Below are 19,332 nucleotides of genomic sequence, written 5' to 3' on the forward strand. Positions count from 1 at the left end.
TCATTTGGGGCTGAAAAGAGATTTAACCCTCAGCCCTACCCCCAAACAATCCCAAAAATCCACTTTTCCCTTTCACATTTCTTTGTGCAGAGCTGTTCCCGCAGCCCCCAAAAGCAGCACAAAACGGGATTTTCCGGCTTTTTCCCGGTGTTCAATATTCCAGGCCACGCTGCCCTGCTGCCGCAGCCGGCACGTGTTCCCGGAGCGTGTTCTCCCGCAGGTCGTGCCTGGGATTTATGGCACAAACACCTCCAAGTTGTTTTACAAGGAATGCTGAGCCTCGGGATCACCGCCTGGGAGGCACACAAAATCCCGGGAATTCACCTTCTGCCCTCCCAGGGCATCTTCCACAAAGGAATCTCTGATTTCCAGTCCCGTTTCCAAAACTGCTCCTGTTTCCTGGACTTTTGCTCAGCTCTTTTCCCACCTGGTGCGAGGAGAGATTTTTAAAAAACGGGATTTGGAGTGGATGAGGGGTTTTTTGGGATGTCCCGGTGTCAGGGAAGGATGCCTGGGATTTGCCAGGCTGTCAATCCAACAATTCCCAACAGCTGCAGGAAAGGCAGGAAAATAAACCAGGAATGCAATTCCCGTCCCTGCTGCCCCCCCGGCTGCTCCCTGCTCCCAATTTCCCAACAAATTGAGGGGAAAGAGGGACAAAAGGAAAGGACGGAGCTGCCCATCAGCTCTGTATTTCTCTCTGGATCGAGGATGGATCTGGAATCTGGACTTGGGGAGATGGGGAAGGATCTGGAAAACCCCTGGGTGGGGGTTGTACATCCTTGGGGGAAGCTGTTGGGGAATTTCCACTGGGAATGAGGAATTTGGGAAGTTTTGTGCAAGCACAGGGCAGGGAATAGGGAGAGATGATGGAGCCCAAGGGGAAGCCATAGGAAGGACAGGAATTTGCTGTGGGAATGGCAGCTGGGATTTTCCCAAATTCAGGAAGGATTTCCTTCAATTTTGGCTTTTTTGGAATCATTGGGGTGGCCCTGTGAGCGATCAGGGCTTTCCCCAGCATCCAACAGTGCCATTAATCCATAAAATCCCTGGAAACCACCAATTTCAAACTTCCCTGGAGCTCAGATCCCTTTCCCTGCCTTTTCCCCCCACTTTTCCAGGATATCTGACCGTCAGCATCGAGCCCCTGCCCCCGGTGGTGGTGGGAGACGCCGTGACCCTGAAATGCAACTTCAAAACCGACGGGAAAATGCGGGAGATCGTCTGGTACCGGGTGAGCTCCGACGCCTCGGGAATGGGAATGCGGAGCCGGCCGGGAACAGAAGGTCAGGGCTGGATGAGGCAGGAAAAGCAGACGGAGCTCGGGCTGATGGGAATATCAATTCCTGGGAGGAGGAGGAGGAGGAGGAGGGAGGCAGCTGGGCTGCACGCGGGAAATGAGGCTGGGAGGGATGCAGGATGGATTTGGGTTCATCGGGATTTGGGTTCATTGGGATTTGGAATCATCGGGGTTTAGGTTCATCGGGATTTGGGTTCATTGGGATTTGGGATCATCAGGATTTGGGTTCATTGGGATTCGAGTTCATCGGGATTTGGGATCATTTGGGTTTGGGTTCATCGCAATTTGGCTTCATTGGGATTTGGGATCATTGGGGTTTAGGTTCATCGGGATTTGGGATCATTTGGGTTAGGGTTCATCGGGATTTGGGATCATTGGGGTTTGGAATCATCGCGATTTGGCTTCATTGGGATTTGGGTTGATCGGGATTTGGGATCATTGGGGTTTGGGTTCATCGGGATTTGGGATCATTGGGATTTGGAATCATCGGGATTTGGGTTCATCGGGATTTGGGTTCATTGGGATTTGGGTTCATTGGGATTTGGGTTCATTGGGACTTGGAATCATCGGGATTTGGGATCATTTGGGTTTGGGTTCATCGGGATTTGGGTTCATTGGGACTTGGAATCATCAGGATTTGGGTTCATTGGGATTTGGGTTCATCGGGATTTGGGATCATTGGGGTTTGGGTTCATTGGGACTTGGAATCATCAGGATTTGGGTTCATTGGGATTTGGGATCATCGGGATTTGGGATCATTGGGGTTTGGGTTCATCACGATTTGGCTTCATTGGGATTTGGGATCATTGAGGTTTAGGTTCATCGGGATTTGGGATCATTGGGGTTTGGGTTCATCGGGATTTGGGTTCATTGGGACTTGGAATCATCAGGATTTGGGTTTATTGGGATTTGGGGATCATTGGGATTTGGGATCATTGGGGTTTGGGTTCATCGGGATTTGGGTTCATCATTGGATTTGGGATCATCGAGATTTGGGATCATCATTGGATTTGGGCTCCACATGGAGCCCCCATCCTTTTTTTCTTGGAGTGGCTGCCAGGTGGGTTTAGGGATGACTCGGGATTGGGTTGGGATTTGGAGTTGGAGCTGAGATTGGCACCTCTCTGCCAAGAGGTTGGCGGGTGGAAAATTATGGGGAAAAGGGAGGAATGGTGTGAGAAACAACAGAATCGGGAAAATTTGGGATATCGGAGGTTTGGGGTTCGTCATGTATAGGTTTTTAAAAAACCCCAAACTTTCCCTGTTCCAAATACGTTTGGGAATTTGGGATGTTGAACAGCAGGGAAGCTCCTGGTTTTATTTGGGAAAGGGGAATTTGGAGTCTGGTTTTATTTGGGAAAGGGAATTTGGAGCCTAGCTTTATTAGGGAAAGAGAATTTGGAGCCTGGTTTTATTTGGGAATGGGGAATTTTAAGATTGATTTATTTGGGAAAGGAAGGATTTGGATGTTGTATTAATTTGGGAAAGGGAGGATTTGGAGCCTGGTTTTCTTTGGGAAAGGAAGGATTTGGATGTTGGTTTTATTTTGGAAAGGTAAATTTGGGGGCCAGTTTTATTTGGAAAGAGGAATTTTGAGAGTGATTTTATTCAGGAAAGGAAGGATTTGGATGTTGGTTTTCTTTGGGAAAAGGGGGATTTGGAGCCTGGTTTTCTTTAGGAAAGGAAGGATTTGGAGGCTGGAGCTGCCCCTGGATCATCCTTCCCAAGCCTTGATCCAGCCTCAGGTTCACCAATCCTGAGCTTTCTCCCGGGAAATTTGGGATGAGCTGCCAACCACAAATAGTTTTATCCAAGAAATCCTGAAGTTTTCCAGGGAAAACTCCTGGAGGAGGCAAAGAGAGAGCGAGTGGTGCCAGTGGCATCAGATGGAGCAGCTGGGAATATTTTTCCTTGGATTTCCCATCCTGTTCCTGCTCCCTGAACAAGGAGCTGCCCTTCCTTAATGCTCTCCTCCATTCCCAAGTTTATAAACAGGGAAAGGATGGGTGCAAATCCAGCTGTTGGAATGTGGCGGAATTCTCCATGGAATCTGAGATGGATTTTCCAATAATTATTTATGCATGGACCCCTAAATGCTGGACAGGCAGGGAACAGAACCCAAAACTTGCCCCGAATCCAAAATCCCAGCTTGGAATTGATTTCACTTCCCTCCTTATTTTAGGGAGGAATTTTTTTTCTGCTGGCTCCGCCGTCTCCACCAGGTTTTTCCTTCCCTTTTCCACTGGGTAATATTGGATTAACCCACTTTCCCCGGAGCTGGATTTGCATAATCCCCCCTGCGAGCAGGGATGTGGGAGCGGCTGCTGCTCCGGAGCAAACGATGCTCGGAGAAACCTCCGAGGCAAAAGGAAGGGCAGAAATATCCCAGCTTGGATTTTCATCCCCACAAATCCCCCATTTCTTCCAGGAGTTTTTACCACTCCTTCCTTCTTGCTCCTTTCCCAGGAAGTTTCCCAGTTTTGGCAAGTTTTTGTGGAGCATTGCAGGATTTGCCCAATTCCTTCCTGATTTTAAGGGTTTTTTTCCCTGTTTTTCTCCCTGTCTTGCCTCACTCCTGGACTTTTGCAGCTTCCCAAAGCTCCAGTGGCAGCTCCAGGGTGTTGGAGGTGATGGATGGATCTGGGAGAGCTGGGGAGGAGCCTCTGGAGCTGTGGGTTCCGTTTATTCCGCCCGTAAATCACGGGAATGTGGCTCTGGAGCGCTGGATTGGGGTCACGCCCGGCTCCTCGTTCCCGTGATTTATTGGACAGGGAGCAGAGGGAGCTCCTGGAGTCTGAGGGATCCGAGCTGCTCCAGGGGCGGGATGGGGCAGGGAAAAGGGGGAGAGAGGAGGAAAAGTCAATGGCAGCACTTTGGTGGGGATAACTCCTGAGATGGATCCCGTGGGATGGACCCCATGGGATGGATCCATAACCACTGGGATGAATCCATAACCCCTGGGATAGATCCCTATCCCATATGGTATGTCCATAACCCCTGGGATGGGTCCACAACCCCTGGGATGGATCCGTAATCCATGGGACAGATCCATAACCCTTGGGATGGATCCATAACCCCTGGGATGGATCCGTAACCCTTAGGATGGATCTGTAACCTGTGGGATGGATCTGTAACCCCTGGGATGGATCCATAACCTGTGGGATGGATCTGTAACCTCTGGGATGGATGTGTAACCTGTGGGATGGATCCCTAACCCACATGGTACATCCATAACACCTGGGATGGATCCATAACCCCTGGAATGTATCCATAACCTGTGGGATAAACCCATAACCCACAGAGGATACATCCATAACCCATGGGATGGATCCGTAAGCCCTGGGATGGATCCATAACCCCTAGGATGAATCCATAACTTATGGGATGGATCATTAACCCTTGGGATAAATCCATAACCCACATGGTACATCCATAACCCTGGGGATGAATCCATAACCCCTGGGATAGATCCATAACCCATGGGATAAATCCATAATCTGTGTGATAGATCCGTAACCCCTGGAATGTGTCCATAACCTGTGGGATAGACCCATAACCCACAGGGTACATCCATAACCCGTGGGATGGATACATAACCTACAGGGTACATCCATAACCCACAGGGTGCATCCATAACCCACAGGATGGATCCATAACCCATGGGACAGATCCATAACCCATAGGATGGATCCATAACTCATGGGGTGGATCCATAACCCCTGGAATGTATCCATAACCTGTGGGATAGACCCATAACACACAGGGTACATCCATAACCCCTGGGATAAATCCATAACCCCTGGGATGGATCCATAACCCATGGGATAAATCCATAATCTGTGTGATAGATCTGTAACCCCTGGAATGTGTCCATAACCTGTGGGATAGACCCATAACCCACAGAGGATACATCCATAACCCATGGGATGGATCCGTAACCCATGGGACAGATCCATAACCCATGGGATGGATCCATAACCCCTGGAATGTATCCATAACCTGTAGGATAGACCCATAACACACAGGGTACATCCATAACCCACAGGATGGTTCCATAACCCATGGGACAGATCCATAACCCATGGGACAGATCCATAACCTGTGGGATAAATCCATAACACATGGGATGGATCCATAACCCTAGGGATGGGTCCATAATTCCCAGGTGGGTGATCCCATTGGGATCTGTGGACTACGAGGCTGAGGAACCTCATCCCATGGGTGAAACCCCACGGAGAAGCCCCACACTGCAACCCGCACCCACAATTCCAGCAATTCCCCTGGATTCCCCAGGGATGAGGGACAGACAGGGACAACCCTTTCCTCCTGCTGGGAAACCCCTCAGCTGCTGGAACACCGCCGATTTCAGCATTCCCAGGATGAGCAAAGGGAATTTTTCCCAGAATAAACAGGAACACATCCCACAGGCGGAGGCGTTAATTAACATCCAACACTCCCAACACCTCCGCAAGGTGTGATGTTCCCGGGAACAGGTGTGAACACAGATCTGCACCTGGAGAGCTCCTGAGAAAGCCTCAGCAGGAGATGGGGTGGCAGAATCCGCTCGGAATGCGGCTGGGAACACCTGGAGCTGTTCCTTGTCCCAGTGCAGGCATCTCTGGGGTTGCACCACATTTGTGTGGTTGGTTCCAGGATGGGAATTGGGAAAATTACTTCTTTTCCCAGTGGAGATCAGGAAAAATAACAGGGAAGCAGGAGAGGGAGGGGAAATCCTTGGAGGCTCCAATCCGGAGCAGCATTCTCTGCAGCAGGAAGGGAAGCGGAGCTGGGTTGGGCTGGGCTTGGAAAATGGAAATTTGGGAATTGCAAACGGGGTTTGGTGGGTTTGGGATGTCAGACATCATTCCCTGGTGCTGTGTGGGATTCCTGGGATGTCCAGGAAGGGTGGGAATGGAGGGGAGCCCGCAGAGCTCTGCCTCCATTAATTAGAGTTTGGTGCTCAGGGTAATTAGCGGGAAGGGAATGAATTGGAGCTGGGATTGCTGGGAGCAGGGCCCTGGCATTGCTTCTAGTAGTATCCCTGGAGTATGGGGATTGTTCTGTGTAGTATCCCTGGAGTATGGGAAAAACCTAAATCCAGAGTTTTCCAGGATAATGAGTTTTTCCCATTGGTTGTGATCCCTGGGAAATGGGTGAGGGAGGCAGGAAAAAACCTAAATTCAAAGTTTTCCAGGATAACAAATTTTCCTGTTTGCTTCTCCAGGGAATGGGCAGGAAAATCCTAAATCTGGAGTTTTCCAGGATAGAGTTTTCCTGGTTGATTCTCCAGGCAATGAGCAGGAAAAAGTGAAACCAGGAATTTTCCAGGATATTGAGTTTTTTCCAGTTGATTCTTCAGGGAATGGGCAGGGAGATCCTAAATCTGGAGTTTTCCAGGATAAAGCATTTTCCTGGTTGATTCTCTAGGGTATGGGAAGGAAAAACCTAAATCTGGAGTTTTCCAGGATAATGAGCTCTTCCCATTTTTGTGATTCTCCCAGGAATGGCCAGGAAAAAACCCTAAATCTGAGGTTTTCCAGGATAACAGGTTTTTCTCAGTTGATTCTCCAGGGAATGGCCAGGAAAATCCTAAATCTGGAGTTTTCCAGGATGAGGAGTTTTTCCCAATGTTGTGATTCTCCAGGAAATGGGTAGGAAAATCCTAAATCTATAATTTTCCAGGATAAAGAGATTTCCTGGTTGAATCTCCAGGAAATGGCCAGGAAAAAACCCCCAAATCTGGGGTTTTCCAGGATAACAAGTTTTTCCCAGTTGATTTTCTAGGGAATGGCCAGGAAAATCCTAAATCTGGAGTTTTCAAGGATAAAGAGTTTTCCTGGTGGCTCTGACGTGGACATTGCATCCTCCCATCCCTTCCCCAACAACCACTGGGAGTGCTGCAGCCGCTCCAGGGAATTTTCCCTCTTTCCAGAGCCATTTCCATTTGCTTGGAGAAAGGGAATCCATCGATCCATCCTCGGGACACAGAGCCTGGATCAGATCCCAGTTCCGGTCCTTTCATCCCACATCCATCCCTTCCCAATGATTTTGGTTCCTTTGGGCGTTCTAATGGGACACTCCAGAGATCTGAATGGATTTTGGGAACAGCAAATGTTCATTTTAATGGATTTGGGGATTTGTTCGGGTCACTGTGGAGGACAGCAGGCGGGAGTTTTGGTGGGAATGGAATTTTTCCTGGGATTTATGAATAAGGAAGCAGCGCCTGGAATGTGTTGCTGGGCTCCTTTTCCCAAAATTCCTGGAATTGGAGACATCCATTGGAATAGGAAACATGGGATGCTGCCTTATTATCCTCCTTTTTTGATTCCCATCAGGAAGTGTTGGGCTGCAAATTGCTATGGAGTTTCTCTTCCCAAAAAATCTCCCCCAGGCCTGGATAAAAGGCTGGAATTAGGGCTGATCCCTGGAGAGACAGAATTCCTGATCAGCCTTTTCCTGGAATTCCCTGGAATTCCCTCAGGATTAGAAGCAGCTCTCCCAATTCTCAGCGATTGTGAGGATTCCCAGAGGGTGATTCCGGCTCCCCTTGGATGGGGCAGGATTTGGGCCCACATCTGTCCAGATGTGCTGGGAAAATCCCAGGGCTGCAAATCCCCGATCCATGGGCACAACCTCCACCATTCCCAGCGCTTCCCATCCTAAAAGAATCCCTTAAATCCCTTTGGATTTGGATCCCTTCTCCATCCTGAAGCAGCTCCCAGGTTTCTCCTCAAACCCAAAGAAAATCCCAAAAAATCATTGGGAAGTTCCCTGGAAACTTCCCAAGGCCGGGGATTTACAACTCCCGTCCTTTTTCCCGCTTTTCTTTATCCCACATCTGTGCTAGGGTGGAATTTCTTTCCCATAAAAGCCTCAGCCTGGGATAATAAAGTGGAAGAGTTCTTTTAGTGATGGATTTTTTTCCTCCTTTTCCACCACTTTTTGCCATAAAAAAGGAGGGAAAAGAAGAAATGGGGAATAACGGCGGAATTTTGGCCAAGTGCTGGGTGGGGATTCGGGGTTTTGTCCTTGGGAAATGTTGAATTTGAGGATTTAATCCCGAAATAATCTTCTGTTATTCGTGGTTTATTTTAAAATAGGAATTTTCACTCTCTGGAAGCTGGTTTAGCCCCAAAATTCCCATTTTCCTCCATATTTTTCCACTAAAACTGCTCAAAAGCAGGGAAGATAAATCCAGAGGCATTGGGAGACACAGGGAATAGAATATTAAAAAAAAAAAAAAACCATTTTCCAGTTAAAAATTACAATTCCCAGCTGGAAAATGGAATAACGGGATGGAAAATGTGGATTTTGATTTCACCCCAGCAGGGGCATCATAAATCCATAAATTCCAAGATGAAAGATGCTGGGATTCTATGGATAGATGTGGAAACCATTATATAATAAAACAAAACCAAAACCAAAATAAAAGCAAAAACAAAAACAAAAACAAACCTTAAAATAAACATAAAATAAAAAAACAAAAATAAAAACAAAACCAAAAAGTACAATTCTAATGTAAGCATCAAAATGCACAACATAAAATATTAAAATCAATGTATTTATGCCATTTAATACAGATTAAAATACAAATTTATTTATCCAAATCTAAATAAATACCAAAATATTAAAAATTATTTCAAAATGCAAATAAATCTATTAAAATCTAAATAAATACATTCAAATTTAAACAAATTTATTCAAATAAAAATCAATTTATTCAAATTCTTGGAATGAAAACCCTTTGAACTATTCCAAAAAGGGCCCAAAATTCCCAGATTTGGGACCCTGGGGTTGTTTCCCGCAGGTCACTGACGGTGGCACCATCAAGCAGAAGATCTTCACCTTCGATGCCATGTTTTCCACCAACTTTTCCCAGATGGAAAACTACCGGAAGCGGGAAGACCTCGTTTACCAATCCACCGTGCGGTGAGTCCTTTCTCCCTGTTAATTCAAATTTTTAGGAATTTTTTTCCCTATTTTTGGCCCCATTGAAAGGATTCCAGCAGAAACCACGCCCCATCCAAGCATTGTTCCCGTTTTCCTGATGATTCTCAGGGAAAAGGTGGGAAAAATGAGGATTTTTAGAGGTGGGAATGGGCAGAGAAATCCAAAGCTTGGGAAAATTGGGAAAAACAGATCCATGTTTATTTATAAAACAGGCACGGGAGCGCATCCTTGCTTTTAATCCAAGTGGGAATCACTTCCAGGATTCCAGGTTTATTCCTGATTCCATACCTGCTCCATTCCTGCTGCTCTAAAACCAACTCTGGAGTTTGGCAAAAAGGTCAGGAGAGGCTTCATCCGAGGGGAAAAACTGGGAACAAATTTCCCTTCCTCCCCGTCCCCTTCCAGTCTCGTTTCCTCTGGAAATGAGACTGGGAAAATCCTGGAGCAGGAACAAGGATTGAAACATTCCATGGAAAAAGGGATATCAGGAGAATCCCTGAACTGGAAACAAGGATCAAACATTCCCAGCTCATGGCATGAGGAACTGGGATAATCCTGGAGCAGCAACAAGGAATCACCCCTTCCCTGCTCATGGAATATTTCCCGGACCTGACAAGGAAATGCTCCCACTTTTCCTGGCTCCAGCTCTCTGTTTTCCTCCCTCTCTCCACATGTTGTAGAACAAATGGAATTTGGGAGCAGAAAATTCCCAGGCACTTGAAAGCCTCGGGAATGTCCGGGAAATTGGGCATGGAGCTGGGAGATGTCAGTGGGAAAAGGGTTTTCATTGTATTGTCTTTTTTTCCCAAGGAAAACAGGAGCCAGCCTGAGGAGATCATTCCCAGAGCTGCTTTTCCCAGTCATTGGATTTTTTGGGATGGTCCTGATGGATTTTGGGCTCTCCCAAAGAATTGGGGCAAAGCCAGGAAAAGTCTGGGGATGGAGGAAGCATTTCCCAATCCAGGCTTTTCCTCCTGTTCATTCTCCCTTTCTTTTTTCCATCCATCTATTTCTTCTCTCCCTTTTTTGAGGAATCTTTGCCGAGGTTCAGCTGGAGCCATCCCAAGGAGCTTTATCCCAGGAGGAGCCATCCTTATCAGTGTTACCCTGGTCCTTATCAGCATTATCCCCGTCCTTATCAGCGTTTTCCCGGGCAGAATTATCCCGGGACAATCCGGCCACTTCTGCATTTTCCCGGTTTCTTATCAGCGTTTTCCCACATGGAACCCTCCTTATCAGCATTTTCCCGGGTGGAGTCAGCTTTATCAGCGTTTTCCCGCTCATGATCAGGGTTATCCCAGGAGGAACCATCCCAGAGAACGTTATCCCAGGAGAAGCCAGCCACATCTGCGTTTTCCCGGTTCCTTATCAGCCTTTTCCCACTCCTTATCAGCGTTTTCCCGGCCTTATCAGCGCAGCCCAGGGGCTCCAGCGCCGCCTCTTTCCATCCTGGCTCTGTGCCATGAAGAGCAAAGCTGGGAGAGATCCAACCCCTCCAATCCCGTTTTTTTTCCCCTTCCCCTTAATTAAAATTCCACCCTCATTAGGAATTCCCAAATCCCTTTGTCCCTGTATTTCCAACTCCAGGATGTGCCAGGGAGCATTTGCCTTTCCAGGGCTGGTTGTTCCCTGTCTCCCATCCTTGGGAATTCCAAAATGAGCCTGCCAGGCCCCAAAATCCATGTGAAAATCCAAAGGAATCCTTCCAAAAGGGCTGGAGCGGGATTGGAGCCGCTCCGAAGTGCGGCTAATGGGAGATTCCCAATCCGTGCGTGGATAATCGGAGCCTGGAACAGATGGTGGAGGCTCCATGGAAGCGTTGTATCCATGGAAAGGAGGGAATGTTCACTTCCAGGAGGATCCTTGGAGCGGGAAGGCAGCCAGGGGCTGGGAGAAGGGAAAAGCAGAGTTGGAATCCACCCGGAAGGGAAAATTCCTCCAAGTGGGATTTATAACCGGGATGCTCCATGAGGAAATCGCTCGTGTCCGCATGGGATGGGTGAGGTGGGATGAGGCTGCTGGAGAGGAGAGATGGACCTCCTGGTAAAGGGAATGAGGGAATGCTGCTGGCCAGAAGGTGAGATGGATCTCCTGGAAGAGAGAATGCTGCCAGGTGGAAGGTGGAATGGATCTCCTGGAAAAGGGAATGAGGAAATGCTGCCATCCAGAAGGCAGGATGGATGTCCTGGAAGAAGGAATGCTGCCAGTCGGAAAATGGGATGGATCTCCTGGAAGAGGGTTTGAGGGAATGCTGCCAGCAAGGAGCTGGAATGGATCTCCTGGAAGAGGGAATGCTGCTGGCCAGAAGGTGGGATGGATCTCCTGGAAGAGGGAATGCTTCCAGCCAGAGAGCAGGGATGGATCTCCTGGAAGAGGGAATACTGCCAGCCAGAGAGCAGGGATGGATCTCCTGGAAGAGGGAATACTGCCAGCCAGAAGATGGGATGGATCTCCTGGAAGAGGGAATGCTGCCATCGAGAAGGTGGGGCGTGTCTCCTGGAAGAAGGAATGAAGGAATGTTGCTGGTCAGAAGATGGGATGGATCTCCTGGAAGAGGGAATGTTGCCAGATGGAAAGTGGGATGGTGCTGGGATGCTCTTCTCCACCACGGAGGGATGGCTGTGCTAGCTGGAAAGGTGGAATGTTGCTGGAAAAGCAGGATGAGGCTTCTGGATAGTGGGATGGGATAATGGTCCCGACTGGAAATGCGGGATGCTTCCAGTGGGAGAAATGGGATAGTGATGACTGGAAATGTGGGATCTTTCCAGCTGGAGAGGTGGGATAATGGCTCCAACCAGAAAGGCTGAATATTCCCAGGCAGTGTGGTGGGATCATCCCAACTAGAAAGGTGGGATGCCACCGTCCAGTGAGGTGGGATAACGCTTCCAACTGGAAATGTGGGATGCTTCCAACTATTGAGGTGGGATGATGGTCCTGACTGGAAATGTGGGATGCTTCCAGCTGGAGAAGTGGGATAATACTTCCAGCCAGTGAGGTGGGATATTGCTTCTGACTGGAAAGGTGGGATGCTTCCAGGCATTGAGGTGGGATAATGGTCTTGACTGGAAATGTGGGATGTCTCCAGCTGGAGAAGTTGGGATGATGCTTCTGACTGGAAGGGAGGGATGTCTCCAGGCAGTGAGGTGGGATGATGCCAGCTGGAGAGGTGGGATAATGCTTCCGACCGGAAAGGCCGGATGTTTTCAGCCACAGAGGTGGGATGATGGTCCTGACTGAAAGGTGGGATGTTTCCTGCTGGAGAGGTGGGATAGCACTTCCAATTGGAAATATGGGATGTCTCCAGCTGGAGAAGTGGGATGATGCTTCTGACTGGAAAGTCGGGATGCTTCCAGGCATGATGCCAGCTGGAGAGGTGGGATAACGCTTCCGACCGGAAAGGCCGGATGACCCCAGGTGGTGAGGTGGGATGATGCCAACTGGAAAGGTGGGATGCTTCCTGCTGGAGAGGCAGGATGCTGCCATCCAGTGAGGTGGGATAACATTTCCAACCAGAAATGTGGGATGCTTCCACGCAGTGAGGTGGGATAACGCTGCCAACTGGAAATGTGGGATGTTTCCACATGGAGAAGTTGGGATGGTGCTTCCGGCCAGGGAGGTGGGAAGTCACAGATCAGCAAGGAGGGATGGGACCAGCTGGAGAGGTGGGATGGGATATTGGCTGGAAAGGCAGGATGCTCCCAGCTGGAGAGGTGGGATGGGATATTGGCTGGAAAGGCAGGATGCTCCCAGCTGGAGAGGCGGGATGGTGCTGCCATCTGGGAAGGAGGGATGGTTCCAGCTGGCACTGTGGGATGGTGCCGGCTGGAAAGGTGGGATGGTGCCGGCTGGTGAGGCGGGAAGGGGCTGCTGAATGGAAAAGTGGGATACTGAGGATCAGAAAAGTGGGATTCTGAGGATCAACAAGGTGGGATGCTGAGGACGCTGAAAAAAGTGGGATTCTGAGGAGCAGAAAGGAGGGATGGTGAGGATAAGAAAGGTGGCACAGTGAGCACTGGAAAAGAGGGATTCTGGGGATCAGAACAGTGGGATGCTGAAGAGCAGAAAGGTGGGAAACAAAGGAGTGGAAGAGTGGAATTCTGAGGAACAGAAAGGTGGGATGGTGAGGACTAGAAAGGTGGGATTCTGGGGATCAGAAAGGTGGGATACAAAGGAGTAAAAAGGTGGGAGTCTATGAATCAGAAAAGTGGGATGCTGAGGAGCAGAAAGCTGGAATTCTGGGGATCAGAATTGTGGGAATCTGAGGAGCAGAAAGGTGGGATGGTGAGGACTAGAAAGGTGGGATTATGGGGAGCAGAAAGGTGGGATAGCGAGGACCACAAAGGTGTGATGGTGAGGATTAAAAATGTGGGATTCTGGGGATCAGAAAAGTGGGATGCTGAGGAGCAGAAAGGTGGGATTCTGGAGAGCAGAAAGGTGGAATTTTGAGGAGCAGGAAGGTGGGATTCTGGAGAGCAGGAAGGTGGAATTTTGAGGAGCAGGAAGGTGGGATGCTGCTCCCAGGGAGCCGGGATGCTGCCCATCAGCCAAGTGACCCCTGTGCAGCCTCCCAAGCTTTCCCAGCTCCAGCAGCACGGATCCTTTGGCACAACTCCTCCTCTCCTGTTTTTCCCAAGTCTATCTAAAGCCTCTGGATAAAAGGTGGATTGATGAACACTCCAGGTTATCTAGGAATTTGGGATTTGCTGTGCTGGGGCGGCCTCACAGGGCTGGTGTCAAGGTTTCCCATTGGCATCCGCAGGCAGGCGATGCCTGTGGCCATGGATTTGTGCTCCATCCACGTCTCCCTCCAATAACGCAATTCCTTCCCCTCGGAGGAGCTGTCAGTGCCGGGGAACTCCGGCTGCTAAAGCATTCCCGAGCTCCTCCCGCAGCCTTTGGAGTTATTAAGAGTTTATTGATCCCTGTCCAACGCCGCTCTATCCGGGTGCCGATCGATGAATCCCACGGGAAAACGGGGTGGGGATGGAGTGGTGAGCGCTGTCCCTCCTCCGCAGCCTTCCCGAGGTCCGGATCTCGGACAACGGTCCCTACGAGTGCCACGTGGGGATCTACGACCGAGCCACGCGGGAGAAGGTGGTGCTGGCCTCCGGGAATGTGTTCCTGAATGTGATGGGTGAGCGCTGGGATCGGGATCGAGGGAAAACCACTGCGGGGTCTCAGGGATTGGGATCGTTCTGCCATCCTTGGGGGTAGGAATAGGGGTGGGGATGGGGATGAGATGGGATGGAGACAAGGATGGGGATGGGATGGGATGGGATGGGATGGAATGAGGATGGGATGGGGATGGGGATGGGGATGGGATGGGATGGGATGGGATGGGATGGGATGGGATGGGATGGGATGGAATGAGGATGGGATGGGGATGGGGATGGGATGGGATGGGATGGGATGGGATGGGATGGGATGGGATGGGATGGGATGGGATGGGATGGGATGGGATGGGATGGGATGGGATGGGGATGTGGATGGGGATGGGGATGGGATGGGGATGGGATGGGATTGGGATGGGGATGGGGATGGGGATAAGGATAAGGATAAGGATAAGGATGGGATGGGGATGAGGATGAGGATAGGATGGGATGGAAATGGGGACAGGAATGGGGATGGGATGGGATGGGGACAAGGACAGGGATGGAGACAATGACAGAGATGGGGACAAGGACAGGGATAGGGAATAGCATAGGGACATGGACAGGGATGGAGATGAGGGTGAGGATGGTGTGGGAAGAAGGATGAGGATGCCCAAGGGGATGGGAATGGATATGAGGGTGGGGATGGGACAAGGATAGGGACAGGGATTAGGACAGGGAATGGACTGAGGGTGTGGATGGGGATGGGAGCAAAGATGGGCCTGGGAATGGGAACAAGGATGAGGATAGGGATGAGGTAATAATGGGGATGAAGATGAAGGATGAGGATGGGATGGGGGTTGTTGAGGACTCCACGCTGACCTCCTGGCTCTGCCCCTGCAGCTCCCCCAACGTCCATCTCGGTGCTGGCCGCAGACACCCCGGCGCCCTTCAGCCGCTACCAGGCGCAGAACTTCACCCTGGTGTGCGTGGTGTCCGGCGGGAAGCCCGCGCCCCTGGTGAGCTCCCGATGGGATCATCCCTCCCACTGGCACATGGAACAACCCAGCACCTCCGCTGTAAAACCCACCAGATCCTTGTGCTCTTCCATCAGGACAAACCCACTCCCCAGACCCCATCTTTCCATGGAGACTGTGGGATTTGGGAGTGGGGAAAGGACCAAACCTTTGAGAATTGTTAGAGAATGAACCAAACTTTTGGGATTTGTGAGTGGAGAAAGGACCAAACCTTCAGGATTTGGGAGCAGGGAACAAAGCAAATCTTTGGGATTGGGGAACAGGGAATGAAACAAACCTTCAGGATTTGGGAGTGGAGAATGAACTAAACCTTCAGGATTTGGGAGAGAATGAACCAAACTTTTGGGATTTGGGAGAGAATGAACCAAACCTTCAGGATTTGGGAGTGGAGAAAGGACCAAACATGTGAGATTTGAGAGAGAATGAACCAAACTTTTGGGATTTGGAAGTGGGGAGAGAATTGTGAGAGAATGAACCAAACTTCTGGGATTTTGGAGAGAATGAACAAAACCTTTGGGATTTGGGAGTGGGGAAAGGACAAAACCTTCAGGATTTGGGAAAGAATGATCCAAACTTCTGGGATTTGGGAGTGGGGAAAGAACCAAACCTTTGAGAATTTTTAGAGAATGAACCAAACTTTTGGGATTTGGGAGTGGAGAAAGGACCAAACCTTCAGGATTTGTGAGTGGAGGAAGGACCAAACGTGAGATTTGAGAGAGAATGAACCAAACTTTTGGGATTTGGAAGTGGGGAGAGAATTGTGAGAGAATGAACCAAACTTTTGGGATTTTGGAGAGAATGAACAAAACCTTTGGGATTTGGGAGTGGGGAAAGAACCAAACCTTTGAGAATTGTTAGAGAATGAACAAAACTTTTGGGATTTGGGAGTGGAGAAAGGACCAAACCTTCAGGATTTGGGAGTAGAGAATGAAGCAAACCTTTGGGATTTGGGAGTGGAGAAAGGACCAAACTTTTGGGATTTGGGAGAGAATGAACCAAACCTTCAGGATTTGGGAGTGGAGAAAGGACCAAACATGTGAGATTTGAGAGAGAATGAACCAAACTTTTGGGATTTGGAAGTGGGGAGAGAATTGTGAGAGAATGAACCAAACTTTTGGGATTTTGGAGAGAATGAACAAAACGTTTGGGATTTGGGAGTGGGGAAAGGACAAAACCTTCAGGATTTGGGAAAGAATGATCCAAACTTCTGGGATTTGGGAGTGGGGAAAGAACCAAACCTTTGAGAATTGTTAGGGAATGAACCAAACTTTTGGGATTTGGAGAGAATGAATCAAACCTTCAGGATGGGAGAGAATGAACCAAACTTTTTAGATTTGGGATTGGGGAAAGGACCAAACCTTCATGATCTGGGAGAGAATGAACCAAACTTTTGGGATTTGGAAGTGGGGAAAGGTCCAAACGTTTGGGATTTCAGAGAGAATAAACAAAACTTTTAGGATTTGGGAAAGAATGAACTAAAATTCTGGAATTTGGGAGGGAACGAACAAAACCTTTGGGATTTGGGAGTGGGGAAAGGACCAAATCTTTGGGACTTGGGAGAGAATAAACAAAACTTTTAGGATTTGGGAAAGAATGAACTAAAATTCTGGAATTTGGGAGGGAATGAAAAAAACCTTTGGGATTTGGGAGACAATGAACCAGATCTTTGGGATTTGGGAGTGGGAAAAGGACCATGGGTTCCATCCAAAGGGATGCTGAGGACCCCCCCACCACACTCATTGTCCCCTCCAGGTGTACTTCAAGCGGGATGGGGAGCCCATCGAGGCCACCCCGCTGCCGGAGCCGCCGGCCGGCGCCAGCAGCTGGGCCCCGCGGAGCCTCCTGCACCGCGACCTGGACGACACCAAGGTGCCGAAATCCCTGGCGGCCGATGGCGAGCTGGGAATGGGGAACCCCTTTCCCACGGCGGATCCGCCGCGGGGGCTGGCGGCCGAGCGGGATTCGGTGACGGAAACCATTCCCGAGACGGTTGTGAGCCGGGAATTCCCGCGCTGGGTGCACATGGCCGAGCCCATCTATTATTTCCGGCACACGCACGCGCCCGTCAGCGACGGCACCGTCGAGGCCAGGGCCACCCTCACGTGGACCCTGAACCCCCAAATCGACAACGAGGCCCTCTTCAGCTGCGAGGTCAAGCACCCGGCGCTCTCCATGCCCATGCAGTCTGAGGTCACGCTAGGTAAGACGACAGATTTGGGGTTTTTCCTGGGTTTTAGGCAATTTTGTCAATTTGCGGGAATTTTTTCTTTATTTTTTTTGGATTTTTTCTTTTAATTTTTGGCCTTTCTCTCAATTTTTTGGCCTTTCCCTCCAATTTTTGCCTTTTTCACCCATTTTTGGTATTTTAATTTTTTTTTTTTCACTCTTTTGGGCCTGTTTTCCTTTTTCTTTCTTGCTTTTTCCTTTTTGTTTCTTTACTTTCCTCATCATTTTTTTGGTTTTTTTTTTTTTCCTTTTTTCTCCATTTTTTCTTCTTTTTTTTTATTTTTGGCTCCTTTTAATTTTTTCGTTTCTGACTTCTTTATTTCTTTTATTTTTGGGCACTTCTTCCCCCCCCCCCCCCCCCCCCATTTTTCTGGAATTTTCCACAGGATTTTGTTTTTTGTTTTAATTCCACAGTTGGCTTCCGTTGCACCCATTTTCTCCCTCCTTTTCTCCTTTTCCTTTTCTTCTGGGGGCTTTTAGGCACGCGTGGGGCTCCCATAGGGCTGCATTGGGATAGAGGTGGTGATGCCAAGGCTCCACAATTCTTGCAATGAAAGGAGGGAATCTGGGATGTCCATCAGGCAGGAGAAGAGATTTTCCAGGTGTTTATGGCACTCCATCCATGGGCATTGTTTGGGGTGGAATTTTCTGGGATAAAAAAGGCTTTTTGGGGATTCTGTGCCATGATGAGCAGGAAGAGGTGTTGGAGCTGTGGATGGAGCTGTCACCTCCATCTTCAGAAGATCCAAGAACATCCCATTACCCTTATTGGCTGCCACAAAGCTCATCCCAGTGGGAATTGCCAGGGAGGGAATTCCTGAATTCACAGCTCCTGCCCATGGAGCTGTGACAGGTTGATGGGATTGAAGCCAGGGAATTTGGCTCCCCACATTCCCAGGCTCCTGGAAGAGCAGAAGCTCCTCAGGTGACCGTGGGATCTAGGGGTCCATCACCTCCTCTCTCCCTGCCTGAGGCTCCCGTCCCCTCTCCTGGCTCCCACTGGAAGAGGCTGAGCTCTCCATGGTGTTTTCCAGCCTCAGGACACTCCTTTGGAAAGGCTCTCCCAGCCTCCAGCCAGGTGGAGCTGCCTGGGCTTTGCTCCAGGCCAAGTGGAGCACTTGGCTCCTCATCATCTCCTGGAGAGCTTCTCCTTGGCTTCCCGACATCTTCGCATTAAATCTCTTCCCCAGCATCCAAAACGTACGGAAATCCTACATTTTCCCACTTCCTGGAGCTCTTCGGATTTAGATCCAAGTCAAGACCTTGTGGCTTTGCTGCTCTTGTCCAGGAAGTCCAAGACCTGGATTGGCAAAGCTCAGTCCACATTATCCCCAGTCCCCAAATCCAGGGCTCTCCTCATTCCCAGAGGTGTCCCTGCAGCTCCTTGATCCACTCCCGATTTTTGGGAACCATCCTTTAACCCTTTCCTTACATCCATAGTATAAATACACACTATGGGTGTATATAAAATACAGATTCCCAATAAAAGAGAAGATATTCCCAATAAAAGCTGCATTAAACCCAACACCCACCCAAAAGCTGCCTTTTGGTTCCAATCAGGGTGTGGTGAGATCACCTTCAGCCCATCCTGCCTGGTCCTGCTCCAGAGGGTCACATCCCACATGGAAAGAGACATCCATGGTCTCAGGGTGTCCAGGCAGAGCATCCCGGGGCAGGGATGGCATTCCAAGGGCTTCCAGTGTCCTCCACCACAGCTCTCTGGTGGCTC

General features: G+C 49.4%; 1 protein-coding gene across 2 annotated transcripts in view; it reads left to right on the top strand.

Annotated features, from left to right (window-relative positions):
* Window positions 1-19,332, top strand: part of IGSF21 (immunoglobin superfamily member 21) — a 45,287-nt gene that overhangs the window by 22,987 nt on the left and 2,968 nt on the right. Inside the window, exons 2-6 of one of the 2 annotated variants that reach the window (XM_074558457.1) lie at window positions 1,122-1,234; window positions 9,108-9,229; window positions 14,266-14,384; window positions 15,244-15,359; window positions 17,130-17,577. In XM_074558457.1, coding sequence (XP_074414558.1) covers window positions 1,122-1,234; window positions 9,108-9,229; window positions 14,266-14,384; window positions 15,244-15,359; window positions 17,130-17,577 — 918 coding nt within the window. Of the gene's footprint in view, window positions 1-1,121; window positions 1,287-9,107; window positions 9,230-14,265; window positions 14,385-15,243; window positions 15,360-17,129; window positions 17,578-19,332 lie in introns of those variants that run through there. The other variant, XM_074558458.1, reaches the window with a different exon arrangement.

Source organism: Zonotrichia albicollis, chromosome 25 (assembly GCF_047830755.1).
Source record: "Zonotrichia albicollis isolate bZonAlb1 chromosome 25, bZonAlb1.hap1, whole genome shotgun sequence".
Taxonomy (NCBI): domain Eukaryota; kingdom Metazoa; phylum Chordata; class Aves; order Passeriformes; family Passerellidae; genus Zonotrichia; species Zonotrichia albicollis.